The sequence below is a fragment of the Mauremys mutica genome, chromosome 20, assembly GCF_020497125.1.
Source record: "Mauremys mutica isolate MM-2020 ecotype Southern chromosome 20, ASM2049712v1, whole genome shotgun sequence".
NCBI lineage: Eukaryota > Metazoa > Chordata > Testudines > Geoemydidae > Mauremys > Mauremys mutica.
Genome location: NC_059091.1, coordinates 16,519,396 through 16,542,597, shown reverse-complemented (window position 1 = coordinate 16,542,597; position 23,202 = coordinate 16,519,396). Strand labels below are relative to the sequence as shown.

General features: G+C 46.4%; 1 protein-coding gene across 8 annotated transcripts in view; it reads right to left on the bottom strand.

Annotated features, from left to right (window-relative positions):
• Window positions 1-23,202, bottom strand: part of BRD4 (bromodomain containing 4) — a 207,028-nt gene that overhangs the window by 74,640 nt on the left and 109,186 nt on the right. For all 8 annotated transcript variants that reach the window (XM_044995162.1, XM_044995167.1, XM_044995168.1 and 5 more), the window contains 2 exons: window positions 14,684-14,821; window positions 6,789-6,924 (listed from right to left, as the gene is read on the bottom strand). In XM_044995162.1, the coding sequence (XP_044851097.1) occupies window positions 6,789-6,924; window positions 14,684-14,821 (274 nt within the window). The remainder of the gene's footprint in view (window positions 1-6,788; window positions 6,925-14,683; window positions 14,822-23,202) is intronic.

The window sequence follows — 23,202 nt, the reverse complement described above, 5'->3', positions numbered from 1 at the left end:
GCTGCCGTCTACGTCCCCCTCGACTGCGTCGCCGACCAGAGTCTTGCCTGTATCGGGGCATAAAGTAAGGCCGATTAAGCTGGGGGCGGAATGGACGTCTCTGGGTCACAGGGGTGTGCATCCCCAATGTGCGGATAATAACCCTGTTATCCTTCAGGCTCTGAAGCCTGGGGTCCGTTTTTTCTGAAAACAACCCCTTGCCGTCGAAGGGAAGGTCCTGAATTGTATATTGTAATTCAGGGGGGAGGTTTGAACTCTGCAGCCAGAAGATGCGGCGCATGGTGATGCCGGAGGCCAGAGTTCGGGCTCCTGAATCGGCCGCATCCAAGGAGGCCTGCAATGATGTATGAGCCACCTTTTTACCTTCCTCCAGGAAGGCCGCGAACTCCTGGCGCGAGTCCTGAGGTAGCAGCTCCTTGAACTTTTCCACCTCAGCCCATGTGTCATGGCAATCACGGCTCAATAAAGCCTGCTGGTTAGCCACCCTCAATTGTAAGGCGCCCGCAAAGTAGACCTTGCGGCCCAGCAAGTCCATTCTCCTTGCGTCCTTCGACTTAGGAGCCGGGGCTTGCTGTCCGTGACACTCCCTGTCGTTGACGGATTGAACCACTAGCAATGAGGGGGGAAGGTGGACGTACAAATACTCATATCCCTTAGAGGGGACCATATACTTGCATTCCACCCCTTTGGCGGTGGGAGGGATGGAGGCTGGTGATTGCCAAAGGCTGTCAGCATTCGCCTGAATAGTCCTTATGAATGGCAGAGCCACCCTAGTTGGAGCGTCCGCCGACAAAATGGTGACCACAGGGTCGTCCACCTCTGGCACTTCCTCTGCTTGCAGGTCCATGCGTAATGCCACCCTCCGAAGGAGGTCCTGGTGGGCTCTCAAATCTATTGGAGGGGGCCCTGAGGAGGAGGACCCCGCTACTGCTTCATCCGGGGAGGAGGAAGAGGAGACCCCCAGGACGATGGTGTCCTGTCCAGCCTCTGGTTCCTGGGACGGCTCCTGGTCCAGAGGGTCCGGTGAATGTTGGAGAGGTGGTGGCGGAACCTCCGTCTCAGCTGGGGGGCGGCTTACTGTAGCTTCCGGGGCACGCGGCTCTGGTGGGGCTGCGTGGGTGGAAGGCAGTGGAGCGCCTTGGGCCTGATGGTAAGCCCAAGGGGTCCAAAAACCCCAGTGGCGAGGGTCTTGGCCTGCAAAACGGGCCTCCTGGAAGACTCCCGAGGGCACTTGAGGGTCATGCTCGTCCACATAATAGCTGTTGGCCTGTGATGATACCGACGCATGCCTGGAGGGCCACGGAGGAGCGGAGAAGCCTTGTGCCGAGGTGCCGACTGATCTCGTTTCCCTGCGTTGAGGCGACCGGTGGCGGGAGGCAGCGCAGCAGCGAGAGTGAGATTGGGACCTACGACCGGCCCGGTGCCGGGAGGTCGACCGTGATCTCCATTCGCGGTGCCTAGAACGGCTCCGAGAGGCACGGTGTCCGTAGCGGTACCAGGATCTGGATCGGTGCCGCGAGTGCCGAGTTGGGGAACAAGAGAACGACCGGTGCCGCGAGTCTGACCGGTGCCACGTGGCAGAGCGGTGCCGGGACTGCGAGCGGCGTTGAGAACGGTGCCGGGAGGGAGACCTTCGGCGGGACCGGGAGCGTCCACGTGAGCGGGAGCGAGAGCGGTGCCGGGCCAACTCGGTGCCAGGAGGTGGACAGAGCAAGGACGGCTTGCCAATAGACTGGAGCGTCTGCACCGGCGGTACCGGGGGCGGAGGCACAGCCGAGTCCGTCAAGGCAATAAGGTCCTTTGCCGCTGCGAAGGCCTCTGGAGTTGACGGCATCTGGAGCTCTACCACGGCGGGTGCCGGGGAGGACACAGGTTCCGGACTCGACAGTCTCTGATGGACCGGAGTCAACGGTACCGGCAGAGTGGTCGGTGCCGGCGTAATCTTCGCCGCGGCAGGTTTCGGTGCCGGGCGGTCTGGTCGGGGCACACTCTGCGATGCCAAAGTGGGTGGTGCCGAGACGGCAGCGGCCTTCGCTTTTTTCACTTTCGGCAAAAGGGAGCGTCTCGTGGTCGATTTCGGTGCCGACGGCGCTTGCGGCTTGTGCAGAGAAGAGTGGCCCGGTGCCGAGGAGGTGCTCCGGGCGTCCAATGAAGCGGTGGACGGTGCCGAAGCTGGAGGGGTCAAGGCTGCTTCCATGAGGAGCTGTTTGAGCCTGATGTCTCTCTCCCTCTTGGTGCGCGGCTTGAAAGCCTTGCAAATGGGGCACTTAGAAGATAAGTGCGACTCCCCCAGGCACTTTAGACAGGAGCTATGCGGATCTCCTGTAGGCATAGGCCTGTGACAGGCCGAGCACGGCTTGAAACCCGGGGAGCCAGGCATGCGCTCCAGTCCCGGGCGCGGGAGAGGGGCTAATCCCCGAACCCGCTAACTAATAATACACTAACTGTATTTTTTCTTTATCAGTTTTTATTTACTAGTTAAACGAACTATATACAGAATAATGAAGAGGATATCTATAAGGAAGCTAGGCAAGGTGGAGGTCAGCTACGCCGCACTCCACTGTTCCAACGACCGACAAGGGCGGTAAGAAGGAACTGAGGGTCAGGTAGGTCAGCTGAGGTATATATCCGGTGCCGTTATGGCGCCACTCCAGGGTGCGCTCAGCCGACCCACTGAGGGTTGCTAGGGTAAAAATCTTCCGACGAACGTGCACGCGGCACGCGCACACCTAACTGGAATGGATATGAACAAGCACGCGAAGAAGAACCACCATAATGCTTTGTTTAGAGTTCTGAACCACCTCCATTCCCGAGGTGTTCATAACTCTGAAGTTCTACTGTATCTACATTTTGGCTGCCATTTCCCAGTATTGCTCTTTCAGCAAAGCACTGGAAACTCTTTAGCAGGACATGCAGCAGCATGTGCATGACTTCAGTAAGCAGGGATGTCTCCACAGATTCAATTTATTAAGGAAAAAAGCTGTGGCCAAATTTAGTCACTGATAAAAGACAGTGGAGTGCACCGTAGTAACTGTTCTTCGAGATGTGTTGCTCCTGGAATGCATAGGAGCAATCACTCGAAGAAGAAATTATAGCTACAATTCCAACCCAAAAGCATGGCATTGTGTAGCAGTTAAGATGTCTCAAGTACAACCACCACTAACCCAACCATTCTTCTTATTGGATGCGGAGCTTGGCAAACCAATTTACAGCAGCCTCATCACTGAAATGCAAAACCCTCAGACTAAAAAGCTAGGAAATCCAGATACATAGGGAGTACGATCCCCCTTGGCAATTTATATAGAACATGCATGCTATATTGGCCGTAAGGATCTTGATGGCATTGTTCTTGATTAAAGGGAGAAAGTATTCGCATGTATTTCGTACTGCCCCTAGCTCCAATAAGTTTATGTGCAGGCTAGACTCTGCTGGGGACAAGTAGCCTTGGATCATATTGTTACATAGATGTGCCCCCCAACCAACTAGGGAAGCGTCTGTCATGATTGTCATGGCTGGAGCTTTTTGTTGGAAAGAAACTCCTGAGCAGATGTTTTCATAGAATCATAGAATATCAGGGTTGGAAGGGATCTCAGGAGGTCATCTAGTCGAACTCCCTGCTCAAGGCAGGACTATTTCCCAGCTAAATCATCCCAGCCAGGGCTTTGTCAAGCCTGACCTTAAAAACCTCTAACGAAGGATATTTCACCACCTCCCTAGGTAACCCATTCCAGTGCTTCACCACCTTCCTAGTGAAAAAGTCTTTCCTAATATCCAACCTAAACCTCTCCCACTGCAACTTGAGACCATTACTCCTTGTTCTGTCATCTGGTACCACTGAGAACAGTTTAGATCCATCCTCTTTGGAACTCCCTTTCAGGTAGTTGAAAGCAGCTATCAGATCCCCCCTCATTCTTCTCTTCTGCAGACTAAACAATCCCAGTTCCCTCAGCCTCTCCTCATAAATCCTGTGCTCCAGCCCCCTAATAATTTTTGTTGCTCTCCACTGGACTCTTTCCAATTTATCCACATCCTTCTTGTAGTGTGAGGCCCAAAATTGGACACCGTACTCTGGATGAGGCCTCACCAGTGTTGAATAGAGGGTAGTGATCACGTCCCTCGATCTGCTGGCAATGCCTCTACTTATACAGCCCAAAATGCTGTTAGCCTTTTTGGCAACAAGGGCACACTGTTGACTCATATCCAGATTCTCCTCCACTCTAACCTCTAGGTCCTTTTCTGCAGAACTGCTGCTTAGCCATTCAGTCCCTAGTCTGTAGCAGAGCATGGGATTCTTCTGTCCTAAGTGCAGGACTCTGCACTTGTCCTTGTTGAACCTCATCAGATTTTTTCTAATTTTCTAGATCCTCTAATCTGTCTAGGTCCCGCTGCATGCTATCCCTACCCTCCAGCGTACCTACCATTCCTCCCAGTTTAGTGTCCTCTGCAAACTTGCGGAGGATGCAGTCCATACCATCCTCTAGATCATTAATGAAGATATTAAACAAAACCAGCCCCAGGACCAACCCTTGGGGCACTCCGCTTAATACTGGCTGCCAACCAGACCTGGAGCCATTGATCACTACTTGTTGAGCCCGACGATCTAGCCAGCTTTCTATCCACCTTATAGTCCCATTCATCCCGCCCATACTACTTTAACTTGCTGGCAAGAATACCGTGTCATTTATTTCTGTTCTGCTTTTGGAAAAGAGCCAGATGAATTCACAACGTAAGATGATGAAACACTTTCTGTTCCAACAGTAACTAAGAAGCACATTAAACAGCAGCTGCTGAAGTCAGACATTTTTAAATCAGCAGCTCTGGGTAACTTGCCTCCAAAAGTTTTAAAAGATCAAGCTGAGGAGCTTGCTGCACTCAACATGATTTTCAATAAGTCTTGGAATAATGGGGAAGTTACAGAGGAAAAAAAGAAAGCTAAGGTTGTGCCAGTATTTAGAAAGGATACACAGGATGACTCAAGTAACTATAGGCCTCTCAGACTGACACTGAGCCTGCGCAAAATAATTGGGTAATGCCAATTAGACATGATTCATATAAAAAAAGATCTCGTCAAACTAACTTGATTTTTTAAATTTAAAAGTATGATACTATATTACCTCAGAATTTGGCACTGTTGCAACTGCTATTGGAATACTATATCCAGTTTTGGTGTCCACAATTCCAGGACGTTGAAAAATTGGAGCGCCTAAATTGGTAAAGGCTCAAGGAGCTCAATTTATTTAACTCAGCCCTGGTCTACACTGGGGGAGTGTGGGGGGAAATCGATCTATGTTACGCAACTTCAGCTACGTGAATAACTGTAGTAGCTGAAGTCAACGTACTTAGATTTACTCACCATGGTGTCTTCCAAAGGTAATTAACCATTGGAACAAGTCCAACTGTTGTGGAGTCTCTTTGGAAATTTTTAAATCAAGGTTGAATTAGTCTTATTCAAATCTGAATTAATGTAGGGATGTCCTATGTCCTGTAATATATAGGAGGTCAGTCCTAGATCACAATGGTCCCTTCCAGCCTTAGACTCTATGAATCTATGAACCAAGCGCCAAAAAACCTAAATTATTAAAAATGTGTAGGCTTGAGATGTAAGCACACAATACAAATATCGAACGTAAGTTTATATGCATAGTTTTACTGATTGTAATTTTAAATATCCTTCAATGTGATGTAGTTCACCTTTAAATAAACAAAAGTATAAAGCATTCAGGCTGAAACCCCCATCTTGCAAAGATCCACACAAAGCTAATGCATCAGTTTAGCCCTCAAAATAGAGCATGAGTGATAATTCAGTAGGGCACATGCCTTGTGTAAGCTGTCTAAACAAAGCTGAATTTATCTTCAGTGAAGCGCATTTCATCTCAAAGGTAGCAAGCACACTTTTTCAAATGATGGCAGATTATTACAAAATGCAATAAAAATATGTTGTATACACACAAACTTGGAAAACACACCCAGTAGACAGATTTATCAAAATTAAAAGCTGTCACCAATATGGATGCCTCTTAGGTGCAAAAATGACTTCAGTGCATTATTCTACTTGTTGCCCCTGTTTTCAGATGCTTTTTGCATTAGGAGCATGGTTACATCTAAACCTTAATATTCTTGAAGGGTTATGTAGGTGTCACCAAAACAAACATGCAAGTAACAGACTTTTGAGAATCAGTTTCCCCTCAGTTACTAATCCTTTCCTAACTACAGTAGAACCTGCTATTTGCCATGATGACTTAATTAAGCAAATTAGCTGTTACATGAAAACACAGTAAAGCTCAGGGAAATGATATAATACAAAATACTCTGCTTGTTTGACTACTATAATTTACTTTTATGGGCCTTCACAATGTATTGATAGTATATTTAGTAAATATAATGAAGTGACAGTAATAAGATTTCACTCCTATAGTTCTCATCTTTTAAACTTCATTGAAAAGTAGGGAGAGAACCATTTACTTGTGCTAATTACAATGTGTACATATTAGTATGGTTTCTACTACATAACAAGGTGCTCAAAGGCAAACATGGTCAAGGGAGTTCTAAAATGTGGCCCATATCCATTTGCTGTCAAAAGCTCAGATATCCAATATAGATAAGCAGCTGAAATTAAGATTAAGCACTGTATGTTGTGACTTGTAGTTTGAGGATTACATGAGGGTGGCTGTCAATTTTTTTGCTATTTTATTCAAATTACATGGACCCTGCAACCAGTGGGCAGCACTAGAGGGTAGCCCGAACAAGAACAAGGACTGAACTCAAGAGTGGTCAGTAAAGTAATTTACCTGCTTCCTTCCTCCCACGTCCTCTTCCTTTTGCCTGGACTATTACAATTTCAGTTTCTTCCTCAGTCATTTCAGAGATTTTCTGCAGAAAAAGCTTTTCTAGAGCTTCTGCCATTAAGACTATGTCATCCCCTGGCTGGATTAATGATAGATAAAATACATTAGGCCTGGCACACACTTTTGAAGCAAGGTTTGCATGAGATTGTAACCTAGAAAATTAATGCCACATTTAGGATTTTGCGCCGTCTTTTTCTCCCTTTAATACTGAGTTTAGTCATAACCAAGACTGAAAACGCAACAAAACCATTTCAGTACAGACATACATCTTCCACTCACCTATCCTGCACTCTAATACAGCGATCTGCACACTTTTGAGGATCACGCCCCCCTTACTCCATGTGTCTCCTCCCCACCCCCCGGTACCTCCCTGAACTGGGGCTGAGAATGGGGATGCGGCGTGGGGGAAGACACAGACCGCGATAAGGGGAACTCGGTGGGGGCAGGAGCAGAGCTGCAGCTGGGCTGGGGGCCGGCATCCAGACCCACTGTCGGGTGTGGCTCCATTCCTTGCCTTGCCCCCAGCCTCAGCCTGAGATTGGGAATGGAGCTGGGGCCACCGGCCAAGGCTGGGGATGGGGCCAGGCACACATGTGGGGCTGGGAAGCAGGGATGCAGGTAGAGGACAGAGCAGAGTTGGGGACAGTTAGGGGCTGGCTGGCACTCCCTCCCTGCCCCCGTGGGGGCTAGCCCAGGCCCCGCCACGCGCACCCCCCCCCCAAACTGTCATCCACACCCCTTAGGGGAGCACGCCCCACACTTTGGGGACCTCTGCTCTACTACTTCTGGATCCCACTCAAGTGGTTCCTCTAACGTTTCTTTTTTAAATGTTTACATTATGAGTAGTAGTGGTATTTACAGTATGATCATATCCAAAGGCCTATGGTCCTACGACACTGGACGCTGAACAAACAGAAAAGAGATACATTATCCTTGCACTGAAGGGCTTACAGTCTAAAGACAGCACAAACAGATGACGGGTAGAAAGATGTGAATACAACGTACAGACAAATGAGTATGGTGAAGAACAGCTTTGTTGCTGCACTGTAATTTGGTTTTTCAACTGGAGAGAGAAGTAGGGAGTGGGAAAAGAAAGGAAGTGGAATAATCCCAGTTTGTCACCTGCTAGTGGTATGATTATCAGGCTGCATTTTGTAGGCATCACGGCAGGTGTGTGTTAAGGAGGAATCTGAAGGACAATATGGCAAAGTCTCTTTGGATTTTATCAGGGAATTTTACCCACTCATAAGGGGAATTATGGGAGAAAGCATACAGCTGTTTAAGGAAGAAGCTGAATGGTGGGCAGCAAAGGCTGGGAATTCTGGCAGTGAGAACGAAGGGGTCATTATAAAAAAGGCAGCCAGTTGCAAACCAGCTGAGTGGCGAATAGCAGAGAGGCTAACAGAGGGAGTTTGATTGGGAGTTCACCTGGGGAGAGCCCACTGAGGCTTTCATCTTACAGGCTTCTCTGAGTAGTTACAACAAAGGCTGAGGAAGCTCTTAGAAGGAAGGTAATATGGATGGTGAGCGATCAGCTGTTGTGACCTACACAGGATGTGCCATGTTTGCCTTTCTTCCACAGGACAGAAGTGACTTTTTCTGTACAACGTGCAAGCTGGTCTCCATATTGGAAGAGAAGGTTCAAGGACTGCGAAACAAGTATCAACCCTGCATTGCATAAGAGAAAACAAAGATGTCCTGGACAGACATCAGGATCTGCTTCTGCAGGCACAACATTCTTAAGAATCAGAGCAGGCTGCGCAGCAGGGACAAAAGGACAGCGAAGAAAATTGGCAGCATGTGACCTCCAGGAGAAGAAAGAGGAGCATCCATATACCAGCAATGCAGATACAGGTGAGCAACCGTTTTCATGTTCTCTCCACAGGTACTAATGTAGAGAGTGGACTAGGTGATACATCCAAGGGAAGGGAGCAGAAGGAGACTACCAATTGGAAGGCATGAGATGCACTGTCTTACGGATGGGGGTTCAACAACCACCACTCTCAAGAGAAGGAGGCGGGTGGTGGTGGTCGGAGACTCCCTCCTATGGGGGACTGAGTCATCTACCTCCCGTCCCGACTGGGAAAACCGAGAAGTGTGCTGCTTGTCAGGAGCTAGGATTCACGATGTGACGGAGAAACTGCCGACACTCATCAAGCCCTCGGATCACTACCCCTTCCTGCTTCTCCACGTGGGCACCAATGATACTACCAAGAATGACCTTGAGCAGATCACTGCAGACTACATGGCTCTGGGAAGAAGTATAAAGGAATCTGAGGCGCAAGTAGTGTTCTCGTCCATCCGCCCTGTGGAAGAAAAAGGACCACGTAGAGTTTGTTGAATCATAGAAGTCAACGAATGGCCACGCAGGTGGTATGGGAGAGAAGGTTTTGGATTCTTTGACCATGGGATGGTGTTCCAAGAAAAAGGATTGCTAGGCAGAGATGGGCTCCATCTAACGAAGAGAGGGAAGAGCATCTTTGCAAACAGGCTGGCTAACCTAGGGCTTTAAACTGGGTTCACCGGGGAAGGAGACCAAAGCCCTGAGGTAAGTGGGGAAATAGGATACCAGGAGGAAACATGAGCTGGAGAGTGCAAGAGGGGAGGACTCCTGCCTCATACTGAGAAAGCAGGACGATCGGTGAGTTTAAGTGCCTATACACAAATGCAAGATGCCTGGGAAACAAGCAGGGAGGACTGGAAGTCCTGGCACAGTCAAGGAATTATGATGTATTGGAATAACAGACTTGGTGGGATAACTCACATGACTGGAGTACTGTCATGGATGGATATAAATTGTTCAGGAAGGACAGGCAGGGAAGAACAGGTGGGGGAGTTGCACTGTATGTAGGAGAGTAGTATTATGACTGCTCAGAGCTCCAGTATGAAACAGCAGAAAAACCAGAGAGTCTCTAGATTAAGTTTAGAAGTGTGAGCAACAAGGGTGATGTCGTGGTGGGAATCTGCTATAGACCACCAAGGGGATGAGGCTTTCTTCCAGCAACTAACAGAAGTTACTAGATCACAGGCCCTGGTTCTCATGGGGGACTTCAATCACCCTGATATCTGCTGGGAGAGCAATACAGCGGTGCACAGACAATCCAGGAAGTTTTTGGAAAGTGTAAGGGACAATTTCCTGGTGCAAGTACTGGAGGAACCAACTAGGGGCAGAGCTCTAGCTGCTTACAAACAGGGAAGAATTAGTAGGGGAAGCAAAAGTGGATGGGAACCTGGGAGGCAGTGACCATGAGATGATCGAGTTCAGGATCCTGACACAAGGAAGAAAGGAGAGCAGCAGAATAAGGACCTTGGACTTCAGAAAAGCAGACTGACAACTCCCTCAGGGAACTGACGGGCAGGATCCCCTGGGAGAATAACATCAGGGCGCAAGGAGTCCAGGAGAGCTGGATGTATTTTAAAGAATCCTTATTGAGGTTGCAGGAACAAACCATCCCGATGCGTAAAAAGAATAGTAAATATGACAGGTGATCAGCTTGGCTAAACAGTGAAATCCTTGCTGATCTTAAACACAAAAAAGAACCTTACAAGAAGAAGAAGAAGATTGGACAAATGACCAGGGAGGAGTATAAAAATATTGTTCAGGCATGCAGGAGTAAAATCAGGAAGGCCAAATCACACTTGGAGTTGCAGCTAGCAAGGGATGTTAAGAGTAACAAGAAGGGTTTCTTCAGGTATGTTAGCAACAAGAAGAAAGTCAAGGAAAGTGTGGGCCCCTTACTGAATGAGGGAGGCAACCTAGTGACAGAGGATGTGGAAAAAGCTCATGTACTCAATGCTTTTTTTGCCTCGGTCTTCACAAACAAGGTCAGCTCCCAGACTACTGCATTGGGCAGCACAGTATGGGGAGGTGACCGGCCCTCTGTGGAGAAAGAAGTGGTTCAGGACTATTTAGAAAAACTGGATGAGCACAAGACCATGGGGCCGGATACACTGCATCTGAGGGTGCTAAAGGAGTTGGCAGATGTGATTGCAGAGCCATTGGCCATTATCTTTGAAAACTCATGGCGATCAGGGGAGGTCCCGGATGACTGGAAAAAGGCTAATGTAGTGCCCATCTTTAAAAAAGGGAAGGAGGAGGATCCGGGGAACTACAGGCCAATCAGCCTCACCTCTGTCCATGAGAAAATTATGAAGCAGGTCCTCAAGGAATCAATTCTGAAGCACTTAGAGGAGAAGAAAGTGACCAGGAACAGTCTGCATGGATTCACGAAGGGCAAGTCATGCCTGACTAACTTAATTGCCTTCTATGAGGAGATAACTGGCTCTGTGGATGAGGGGAAAGCAGTGGACGTGTTATTCCTTGTCTTTTGCAAAGTTTTTGACACTGTCTCCCACAGTATTCTTGCCAGCAAGTTAAAGTAGTATGGGCTGGATGACTGGACTATAAGGTGGATAGAAAACTGGCTAAATGGTCGGGCTGAACGGGTAGTGATCAATGGCTCCATGTCTAGTTGGCAGCTGGTATCAAGCAGAGTGCCCCAAGGGTCGGTGCTGGGACCGGTTTTGTTCATTATCTTCAGAACATTAATGAAGGATAGTGTTGATTGCACCCTCAGCAAGTCTGTAGATGACACTAAATTGGGAGGAGTAGTAGATATGCTGGAAGGTAGGGATAGGATACAGAGGGACCTAGAAAAATCAGAGAACTGGGGCAAAAGAAATCTGATGAGGTTCAACAAGGACAAGTACAGAGTCCTGCACTTAGGATGGAAGAATCCCATGCACTGCTACAGACTAGGGACTGAATGGCTAGGCAGCAGTTCTGCAGAAAAGGACCTAGAGGTTACAGTAAATGAAAAGCTGGATATAAGTCAACAGTGTGCCCTTGTTGCCAAGAAGGCTAACGGCATTTTGGCCGTATAAGTAGGAGCAGTGCCAGCAGATCGAGGGACATAATCATTCCCCTCTATTCGACACTGGTGAGGCCTCATCCAGAGTACTGTGCCCAGTTTGGGCCCACACGACAAGAAGGATGTGGAAAAATGGGAAAGAGTCCAGCAGAGGACAACAAAAATGATTAGGAGGCTGAAGCACATGACTTATGAGGAGAGGCTGAGGGAACCAGGATTCTTTAGTCTGCAGAAGAGAAGAATGAAGGGAGATTTGATAGCTGCTTTCAACTACCTGAAAGGAGGTTCCAAAGAGGATGGCTCTAGACTGTTCTCAGTGGTACCAGATGACAGAACAAGGAGTAATGGTCTCAAGTTGCAGAGGGGGAGGTTTAGGTTGGATATTAGGAAAACTTTTTCACTAGGAGGGTGGTGAAGCACTGGAATGGGTTACTAGGGAGGTGGTGGAATCTCCTTCCTGAGATGTTTTTAAGGTCAGGCTTGACAAAGCCCTGGCTGGGATGATTTAGATGGGGATTGGTCCTGTTTTGGGCAGGGAGTTCGACTAGATGACCTCCTGAGGTCCCTTCCAACGCTGATATTCTATGAATATGCTGATAAGGTTACTAGATGAGTTTGGTATGGATGGGGCTAAGTTAGGAACATCCTTAAAGATGAAGACAAGAAACTTTTATGTGATGCACAAGTGAAGAAGGTGTCAATAGGAGGAATCAACAAGAGCTGATATGGTCAGAGCAACAAGCCAAGTTGATCGTTTTAGCAGCAGCATTCTGAATAGACCTCATGGGAGCAGGCAGCAGCAATTAAGAGCAGAAGAGGGGAGACTGCAGTTGTCAAGACATGAATGATGAGGGCTTGGGTGAAAGTTTTGGCTGTGTGGACAGAGGTCATATTTTAAGATGTGCAAGAAAACAGCAATATATAAAAAAAGAACTGAATTCATGAGTGGAGGGTATAATAGGCCAGGGAGGCTCTGCATGCCCCAGGCTGCCAGACTCCCGGTTGCAGGGTTTGGCAGCGAAGTTTTTGCTTTATTATGCCCCTTGCAGGTTCCAAGGCGGCTGAGGAGGCACATACCACCTCCTCAGCTGCTCCAGAACTTGCATGGGGCATATCAGACACTTTTCCCCTGGGCAGGTTGGGTCCCGTGAGGGGGAGGCATAGCACAGCTTCGGCCAACCCAAGGCTTCGGGGGGCGGGGAGGAGGAGAGAAGAGCCTCCACCCACCATCCATGACTGAATGCGTGGGTCCAGTGACAAGGCACAGTCAAAAGCTAACACCCAGGTTATGGGCCTGAGTGACAGAGGAAGGGGGAATGTGGAGGGCTTGGAAGGAAAGATCAAGAACTGAGTTTTGGCCATGTTAAAGTTAAGATGATGACTGGACTTCCATGAAGAGATGTCAGAAAAACAGGCTGAGATACCAGACTGGATGAAAAGAGATAGTAAATCAGTGGAGAGGTAAGTTTGCGAGTCATGAGCATAAAGATCATAACTAAAACCATGTTTGCAGATAGACTGCCTAGAGAGTGTTGAGGGAGAAAAAGAGACAGCCCTAGGAGGAAGCCTTGAGGGACAACAGCAGAAGAAAATACTGAATGAGCAGTCTGAGGAAAAAAGAACCATGAGAAGTCAGAATCATGAAAAGCTAACACAGGGCAAAATTTCAAGACGTAAGGAGTGATTGATGGTGTCTAAAGCTGCCGAGAGGTCAAGGAGGATAAAGATAGAGTACAGAAACTTAGTTTTGGCCATGGAAAGGTCATTAGAGACTTTACTGTGCAATTTCAGTGAAGTGCAGAGGGCAGAAGCCAGTTTGGAGGGTCAAGAACAGAACTGGAAGAAAAACTCCAAACAGCAGTTGCAGATAGAATGTTTAATGAGTTTGGAGATGAAGGTGAGAAGAGAGATTGGACCATGGTCTGAGGGGGAAGACAGGGAGGCCTAAACATGCTTGCATTGTAAGAGAAAAGGAATGTGATGAAAGAGGATGATAAGAGTGAGAAAAGGGTGAGAGCAGATATAAGGGAGGTTAGAAGACAAGAGTGGATGGGGCAGTTGGGCAGGAAGAGGAGAGGAGGCAGGAAGTCTTGGTGCCAATGATGGGGGAGGAGAAGGAGAGTGTACTAAGGGCAAGAGGAGGAAGGGAAGTGTAGTGTAGTGGGAGGATCACACCAGATCTTTGAACAAATGAACAAAATCCTGTGTGGGTCACACAGCTTCTTCGCTGCCTATGGAACCTACAAGCTAATAACTCACTCTAAGGAAGCGTCTCTTAACACTTAGTTCCAGATCAAGTTAACAGTCTTAAGACCAAGGAGCCGTGACCTTCTCCAACAGTTTGGTGGCCTCCATCTTCTCTCCACCTCATTGTTTCACAACTCAGCCACGTTCCCTATTTCAGTTTTAGAAACATAAATGTATTCTTTTCCCGACCTATCCTCAATTATGAACACCCCACTCCCTGCCACCCTAGAGATCATTTCTGCTCTCTGTATCTTTTTCAATTCCCTGATATCCCCCCTGTAAAATAGTATGCAGAACAGTCCACACTGTGGAAGGGGGAATCTCATTGTGCTATAGTAAGAACACAACTGGGCCCAAAAGATTCATTGCAGCATTCCACTTCTCACCTCCTTCCTACCACCAAGCATGTAGCCTCACTCCCCAGCAGTCTCCTGCCTCTTAACAATAGATATTTAAATGTCAATATCCACTATTAACTCATCTGAGAGAATATCAGGAAGACAGGTCTGTCTTGTCTTTTCATTGCATAAAGGCAAGAGGGCCTAAACGGCTATCAAATTATTAGTATTCACAGTTCTCAAGAAACCAACTGTTAATCTGGATTCAGTTACATTTAAGGATTGTTATAATAAGTAATATCTGAACCAACCACATGCAGTTCTGAAGTGGTGCAAGATTACAGTACATTCCTTTGGCAGGCACAAATTCATAGTCATGTACCTTATTGTAGATGTAACAATTTGTAAACATTGTATTAAAGTCCTGGATACATTCTTGAGCATTCCAGTAGTAGTTATTCTCCAAACGTTTCCTTATTGTTCCCATGTCCATAGGAGTTTTAATAATCTTATAATAATCCTGTTGAAATCAGAGAGAGAAATATCAGTTTAGAACCTGGAAAAATCCAACAATGCTGGTACATAAAGTGCATATTTACAGGTCATACTATAGGATAAATGCAAAGCTTTGATAAGCTTTTTCATGTCTCTTACTTCTAATCACTGAACTTTACTGATTACTGTAACCCAGGGATGCTCAACCTATGACCCACGGGCCATCCACAGCCCACAAGATTTGATAAAGCCCATGGCCTGCTTCAACACAATATACTAACGGCTGATTCATCACCATTTTGTCATCATATTTACATCATTTTCGTTTAAACAAGGATGTAAAATCTGTTTGGCCCACACAAGGTTGTACGTAGGTTTATGTGGCCCTCCTGTGTCATAAGGTTAGGCACCACTGCTCTAACCAAAGCCCAGGAAGCTTTCAAATGAAAACTATAGTCAGAATTCCTATCTATCACAAACAGTTCTTGCCTCAGCCACCATCAATTACTTTACAATAACTTAGGCCGGGTCAACACTAAAAAGTTAGGCTGATGTAAATCATCTTGGGTTGATCTATTTGTGCATAAAATGGTATTTGGTGAACGTAAGCACCCCATTACAGTGATGTAGTAAAACCACCTCCCTAAATTGCACTGAGCCATGGTCAATCTACTGAGGTTGACAGTGAGTGTAGATGCTGCATGACATGTGTCAGACTTTAAGGTCAGAGAGGATAGTCATGATCATCTAGTCTGACCTTCTGCACATTGCAGGCCACAGAACCTTACCCATCCACTCCTGAAATAAACCCCAAACCTCTGGCTGAGTTACTGATGTTCTCAAATCATGGTTTTAAGACTTCAAGTTATAGAGAATCCGCCATTTACAGTAGTTTAAACCTGCAAGTGACCCGTGCAGCAGAGGAAGGCGAAAACTCCTGGGGTCTCTGCCTGGGGGGAAATTCCTTCCTGACCCCAAATATGAGCATGGCCAGGCAGATACCTGGGAAAGAATTCTCTGTAGAAGCTCAGAGCCCCCCTCATCTAATGCCCCATCTCCAGCCGCTGGGGATTTTTGCTTCTGGCAGTCGCAGATGGGCCACATGCCATTGGAGGCAGTCCCATCATCCCATCCCCTCCGTAAACTTATCAAGCTCAGTTTTGAAGTCAGTTAGGTTTTTTCCCCCACTGCTCCCTTGGAGGCTGTTCCAGAATTTCACTCCTCTACGATTAGGGTTAGAAACCTTCGCCTAATTTCAAGTTTCAACTTGCTGCTGGCCAGTTTACATCCATTCGTTTGTGTGTCCACACTGGTGCTAAAATAACTCCTCTGTTATTTATCCCCCTGATGTATTTATAGAGAGCAATCATATCTCCCCTCAGCCTTCTTTTGCTTAGGCTAAACAAGGGAAGCTCTGAGTCTCCTCTCATAGGTAGGTTTTCGACCCTTCAACAGTTGTCACACAATGACCAACAGTGACTGCTCTTGGTTACATTTGTGAACTCCACTGCCCAAGCATCAAGATCGGAAGACACTCCCTTACCCGTTAAAATCTCCACATTTTTTAAATGCCAGAGATCCTAGAAATCCGTTTGCCACCAAAAAACGTGGGATTTGCATTTTTACGGATAATCTTTAGTTTTCACATTTCTAAAAACATACTATGGAACTCCGATTACCCAATCTAATTGGGATTGGGGCCAGAGTAACAGAATTTTTGATTATCCAATCAGCAGAATAGGCGAGGCTCAGGTTGCCAGCCCCAGGCAGTGAAGCTTTGTCTGTCAGCACAAAAATTGTAAATACATCAATAAAACATTGTGTTCAACTGATACCTATATACTATGGCTAGGAAAACTAAAGTTCAGCATTTCATTTTAATTACAGAAAAAAACAGATTTTTACAGGGCTTTGAAGCTGTGCTCCAGCTCCAGGCAAAAATCTGCCACTCCACTGCTCTGGAGCTGCTCAACGCTCCAGCTCCAGGCTCTGCTCCAAAGGCCTGGATTTATCATCGGATAATTTTGAGTTATCACAGAAAACTAGGATCCCTGCTGATAGCCCACCTCGGTAAGCACATCTAGAAGCTCTCCTTTGTTGTGTGCAACTGCCCAACCAACCATGCCGGCTCTGTATACTAGACACTTTTCTGCTTGGAGTAGACAGGAGATATTGGATCTACTGGCCCTGAGGAGAGAAGAGGCTGTACAGGCACAGCTATGGACCAGCCACAGAAATGTGGACAGCTACAAAATGATTGCACAAGTGATGCAGATGAAGGGGTACAACAGGAATCAGCAGCAGTGACATGTGAAACTGAAGGAATCGTCTCTGAATTGTGGAAGTCGTACCACAAGGCCAGACCTGTTGCCTTTACACCAAGCTGCATGACATACTTAGTAGAGAACCCACCAGCCACCTGGATACCTCTGAGGAGCCCAAGGCAGAGAACCTGGCCTTGAACAGCGAGGAGGAGGAGGAGAAGTACTGGGGGGAGAGGGGTCCAGCTATGCCACAAACCAGAACCAGTTTGAGACTCTACCTCAGTTTAGTCAGTGTCACCAGCTGAGCATGAATGAGCCCAATCCAGGGTAAGGAACTTCAGGTAAGTGTGTGCATACATTTTTCCTTATAATATGTAAATGTAAAGATGATGCCTGGACCAACCCTGAGATAGCAGGAGAAAGGTATTGACTTTCCATTGTTTTACTCGTTCAAGAGGAGGTAGTGGTACAACAAACAGAGGTAGAGTCATTTGCTTTTCATTCCCTGGCAGAGTTAGGTGCAGGGTAAAAGCCCATGCAGGGGCAGTTTATGTCCATAAGGACATATCTTTTGTATCCTCCTGAGAGGCCTCATGATGGTACTCTGTAATCCTCTCCTAAAAATTTGTAAGGATGGTAGCCTTATTTCTTCCTCTCATGGCACTCCATGACGACTTCAGAAGGCACTGTTGCAGCCAACGAGCTAGCGGCATATGGGCGTGGGCAGTTTTGGGATGCCAGCAGCAGCTGTGCTCTCTGTGCCCGTTTTACCCTCAGGTTGACTGTATGCTGTGTGAAGTAGTACTTATTTTTGTTTGCTTTAAACCTGCTGCCTATTAATTTCATTGCATGCCCCCTGGCTCTTATGTTAAGTAAAGGAATAAACAATACTTCCATATTCCCTTTCTCCACACTATTCATGATTTTATAAACCTCTATCATATCCCCCCTTAGTAATCTCTTTTCCAAGCTGAAAAGTCCCAGTCTTTTTAATCTCGCCTCACATGGAAGCTCTTCCATAACCTTCATCATTTTTGTTGTCCTTTTCTGTACCTTTTCCAATACTAAGCATCTTTTTTGAGATGGGGTATTCAAGGTGTGGGTGCACCATGGATTTATATAGTGGCATAATGATATTTTCTGTCTTACTATTGTGGCAGAGCTCTGACCTTGCTCCTGTGGGTCCTGCGCTTCTAGGCGGTTTATGCTAACCTCAGTGGCTCACTGTGACCCTCCACGTAGCCCTTCTCTCTCTAGGGCCAGGGTTACCGTCTACTGAGCCCTTTTCATCATAGGCCTGCAAGAAGGTTGGTGAGAGAACTCCCACAGTCTCTGTTCAGCCTCCTGTCCTGACAGGGACCTGACTTCCCCTTCCAGGAGATGTTCCTGTAGTGGTGGGTTGGGGGGAACCCGGGCCCGCCCTCTACTCCGGGTTCCAGCCCAGGGACCCTAATGGTAACAGTTGTTGGCAGCCAACCTTTCACTGCCAGAGTTGCTACATTTCCCTGGGCCACTTCCCCACAGCTCTCCTGTTTCTCCCTTCTTCACCCTTACCTTAGGGCTCCTTTAACGATGGTTTGAGGTGTCTTCAGTAACCAGCCCTTCAGCCGCACTTCCTCTCCTCTGGTTCCCTGGCTCCCCTGCCTGACTGGAGTGAGCCCTTTTTATAGTAACAGCAGGGCCTTAATCAGAGTCAGGTGGTCACATTAACTGAATGGCCTCACCTGACTCTTTACAGGTTAATTAGAGTCAGGTGTTCTCATTAGCCTGGAGCAGCCCCTGCTCTGGTCAGTCAGGGAACAGAAAACTGTTAATCCAGTGGCCAGTATATCTGCCTTCTGCTATTCTGCTGTACCCAACTGGCCTGGGTCTATCACACTATCTATCGCTTTCTTAATGGTTCCTAACATTAGCTTTTTTGACTGCAGATGCACATTGAGTGCCATTTTCAGAGAACTCTACACGACTCCAAGATCTCTTTCCAGACTGGTAACAGATAATTTAGAACTTATCATTTTGTATGTATAGTTGGGATTACGTTTTCCAATGTGCATTATTTTGCATTAATCAACCATTTTCTTGCCTAGTCACCCAGTTTTCTGAGATCCCCTTCTAACTCTTCACAGTCTGTTTTGCACTTAACTATCTTGAGTAATTTTGTATTGTCTGCAAATTTTGCCAACTCGCTGTTCACCCCTTTTCCCAGAACATTTATGAATATGATGAACAGCACTGTTCTCAGTACCATTTCCTGGAGGATACCACTATTTACCTCCCACCATTCTGAAAAGTGACCATTTATTCCTATCCTTTTGTTTCCTGTCTTTTAACCAGTCCTTGATCCATGAAAGGACCTTTCCTCTTATCCCATGACAGCTTACTTTGCTCAAGGATCATGTCAAAGGCTTTCTGAAAGTCTAAGTACAGTATATCCACTGGATTACCCTTGTCCACATGCTTGTTAACTGCCTCAAAGAATCTAATAGGTTGGTGAGGCATGATTTTCCTTTACAAAAGCAGTGTTGACTCTTCCCTAACAAACTGTGTTCATCTATGCGTCTGATAATTCTGTTCTTTGCTATAGCTTCATCCAATTTGCCTGCTACTGAAAGTTAGGCTTATTGGCCTGTAATTGCTAGGATCACCTCTGGAGCTTTTTTTAAAAATTGGTGTCACATAATTTATCCTCTAGGCATCTGGTACAGAAGCTGATTTAAATGATAGGGTAGTTTTGCAATTTCATATTTGAATTCCTTCAGAACTCTTGGGTGAATACCATCTGGTCCTGGTAACTTATTAGTTTAATTTATCAATTTGGTCAAAAATCTCCTCTGACACCTCAATCTGTCAGATTTGTCACCTAAGAGTGCCTCAGTTATGGGAAACTCCCTCACAACCTCTGCAAAGACTGATGCAAAAATGTGTTTAGTTTCTCCGCAATGGCCTAATCTTTTTTGAATGCCCCGTTAGCATGTTGATCGTCCGGTGAACCAACTGATTGTTTGGCAAGCTTCCTGCTTCTAATGGATGTACTTTAAAAAAACCTGCTGTTTGTTTTTAAGACTTTGGTTAGTTGGTCTTCAAATTCTTTTTTGGCCTGTCTAATTATATTTTTACACTTGACTTGCCACAATTTATGCTCCTTTCCATTTTCCTCAGTAGGACTTAACTTCCACTTTTTAAAGGATGCCTTTTTGCCTCTCACCGCTTCTTTTACTTTATTGCTTAGCCATGGTGGCACTTTTTTGGTCCTTTTACAATGTTTTTAAATTGAGCTATACATTTAATGTGAGCCTCTATTATGGTGGTTTAAAAAAAATTCCATGCAGCTTGCAGGCATTTCACTTTTATGACTGTGCCTTTTAATTTCCATTTAGCTAGCTTCCTAATTTATGTATAGTTCACCTTTCTGAAGTTAAATACTACTATGGTGGGCTACTTTGCTGTCCTTCCTCCCCCCCGGATGTTAAATTTAATTATATTATGGTTGCAATTACCAAGCGATGCAGCTATATTCACCTCTTGGAACAGATCCTGTGCTCTGCTTAGCATTAAATCAAGAACTGCTTTTCCCCTTGTGGGTTCCAGGACTAGCTGTTCCAAGGAGGAGTTATTGAATAGTGTGTGTCTAGAAACTTTATCTTCACATACCATCCTTAGGTGACATGTATCCATTAATTTGGGGATAGTGGAAATCCTGCATTATTATTGAGATTTCTATTTTTTTACAGCCTCTCTAATCTCCCTGAGCATTCCACAATCACCATCTTGGTCAGGTGGTTAGTAATATATTTCTACTGCTATAGTCAGACGGCGCTCTCTTCAGAAGAGCTCTCAATGGCTTCCCCCACCATTCTGTGGTCTTTCAGTATAGGCAGATAGCATACTTTACAACCCATCGTCCCTCCCTGCCTATAAAGGTGTTATCACAGAATCATAGAATATCAGGGTTGGAAGGGATCTCAGGAGGTCATTTAGTCCAACCCCCTGCTCAAAGCAGGACCAATTCCCAACTAAATCATCCCAGCCAGGGCTTTGTCAAGCCTGACCTTAAAAACCTCTAACGAAGGAGATTCCACCACCGCCCTAGGTAACCCATTCCAGTGCTTCACCACTCTCTGAGTGAAAAAGTTTTTCCTAATATCCAACTTAAACCTCCCCCACTGCAACTTGAGACCATTACTCCTTGTTCTGTCATCTGGTACCACTGAACACAGTCTAGAGCCATTCTCTTTGGAACCCCCTTTCAGGTAGTTGAAAGCAGCTATCAAATCCCCCCTCATTCTTCTCTTCCGCAGATTAAACAATCCCAGTTCCCTCAGCCTCTCCTCATAAGTCATGTGCTTCAGGCCCCTAATCATTTTTGTTGCCCTCCGCTAGACTCTTTCCAATTTTTCCACATCCTTCTTGTAGTGTGGGGCCCAAAACTGGACACAGTACTCCAGGTGAGGCCGTACCAATGTCGAATAGAGGGGAATGATCACATCCCTCAATCTGCTTGCAATGCCCATACTTATACAGCCCAAAATGCCGTTAGCCTTCTTGGCAACAAGGGCACACCGTTGACTCATATCCAGCTTCTCGTCCACTGTAACCCCTAGGTCCTTTTCTGCAGAACTGCTGCCTAGACACTTGGTCCCTAGTCTGTAGCAGTGAATGGGATTCTTCCTTCCTAAGTGCAGGACTCTGCACTTGTCCTTGTTGAACCTCATCAGGTTTCTTTGGCTGAGTCCTCTAATTTGTCTAGGACTCTCTGTATCCTATCCCTACCCTCCAGCGTATCTACCACTCCTCCCAATTTAGTGTCATCTGCAAACTTGCTGAGAGTGCAGTTCACGCCATCCTCCAGATCTTTAATGAACATATTGAACAAAACCGGCCCCAGGACCGACCCTTGGGGCACTCCACTTGAAACCGGCTGCCAACTAGACATGGAGTCATTGATCACTACCAATTGAGCCCGACAATCTAGCCAGTTTTCTATCCATCTTATAGTCCAATCATCCAGCCCATACTTCTTCAGCTTGCTGGCAAGAATACTGTGGGAGACCATATCAAAAGTCTTGCTAAAGTCAAGGAATAACACCATCCACTGCTTTCCCCTCATCCACAGACCCAGTTATCTCCTCATAGAAGGCAATTAGGTTAGTCAGGCGTGACTTGCCCTTCGTGAATCCATGCTGACTGTTCCTGATCACTTTCCTCTCCTCTAAGTGCTTCAGAATTGATTTCTTGAGGACCTGCTCCATGATTTTTCCAGGGATTGAGGTGAGGCTGATTGGCCTGTAGTTCCCCGGATCCTCCTTCCCTTTTTTAAAGATGGGCACTACATTAGCCTTTTTCCAGTCATCCGGGACCTCCCCTGATCGCCATGAGTTTTCAAAAGATAATGACCAACAGCTCTGCAATCACATCCGCCAACTCCTTTAGCACCCTCGGATGCAGTGTATCCGGCCCCATGGAGTTGTGCTCATCCAGTTTTTCTAAATAGTCCTGAACCACTTCTTTCTCCACAGAGGGCTGGCCACCTTCTCCCCATACTGTGCTGCCCAGTGCAGCAGTCTGGGAGCTGACCTTGTTTGTGAAGACCGAGGCAAAAAAAGCACTGAGTATATTAGCTTTTTCCACATTCTCTGTCACTAGGTTGCCTCCCTCATTCAGTAAGGGGCCCACACTTTCCTTGACTTTCTTTTTATTGCTAACGTACCTGAAGAAACCCTTCTTGTTACTCTTAACATCTCTTGCTAGCTGCAACTCCAAGTGTGATTTCACTCCTGCATGCCTGAGCAATATTTTTTTACTCCTCCCTGGTCATTTGTCCAATCTTCCACTTCTTGTAAGCTTCTTTTTTGCGTTTAAGATCAGCAAGGATTTCACTGTTAAGCCAACCTGGTCGCCTGCCATATTTACTATTCCTTCTACACATCAGGATGGTTTGTTCCTGAAACCTCAATAAGGATTCTTTAAAATACAGCCAGCTCTCCTGGACTCCTTTCCCCCTCATGTTATGTGAGCCATGGGACTCTGGCAGACAGTGAAGGAGTGACCATGGAGGCACAAGAGGCTTCAAAATGTCTGTAAACCAATTAAGTATGTTTACATTTCAAAATCTTCCCTTATAAAATTACTGAATATTACTGAA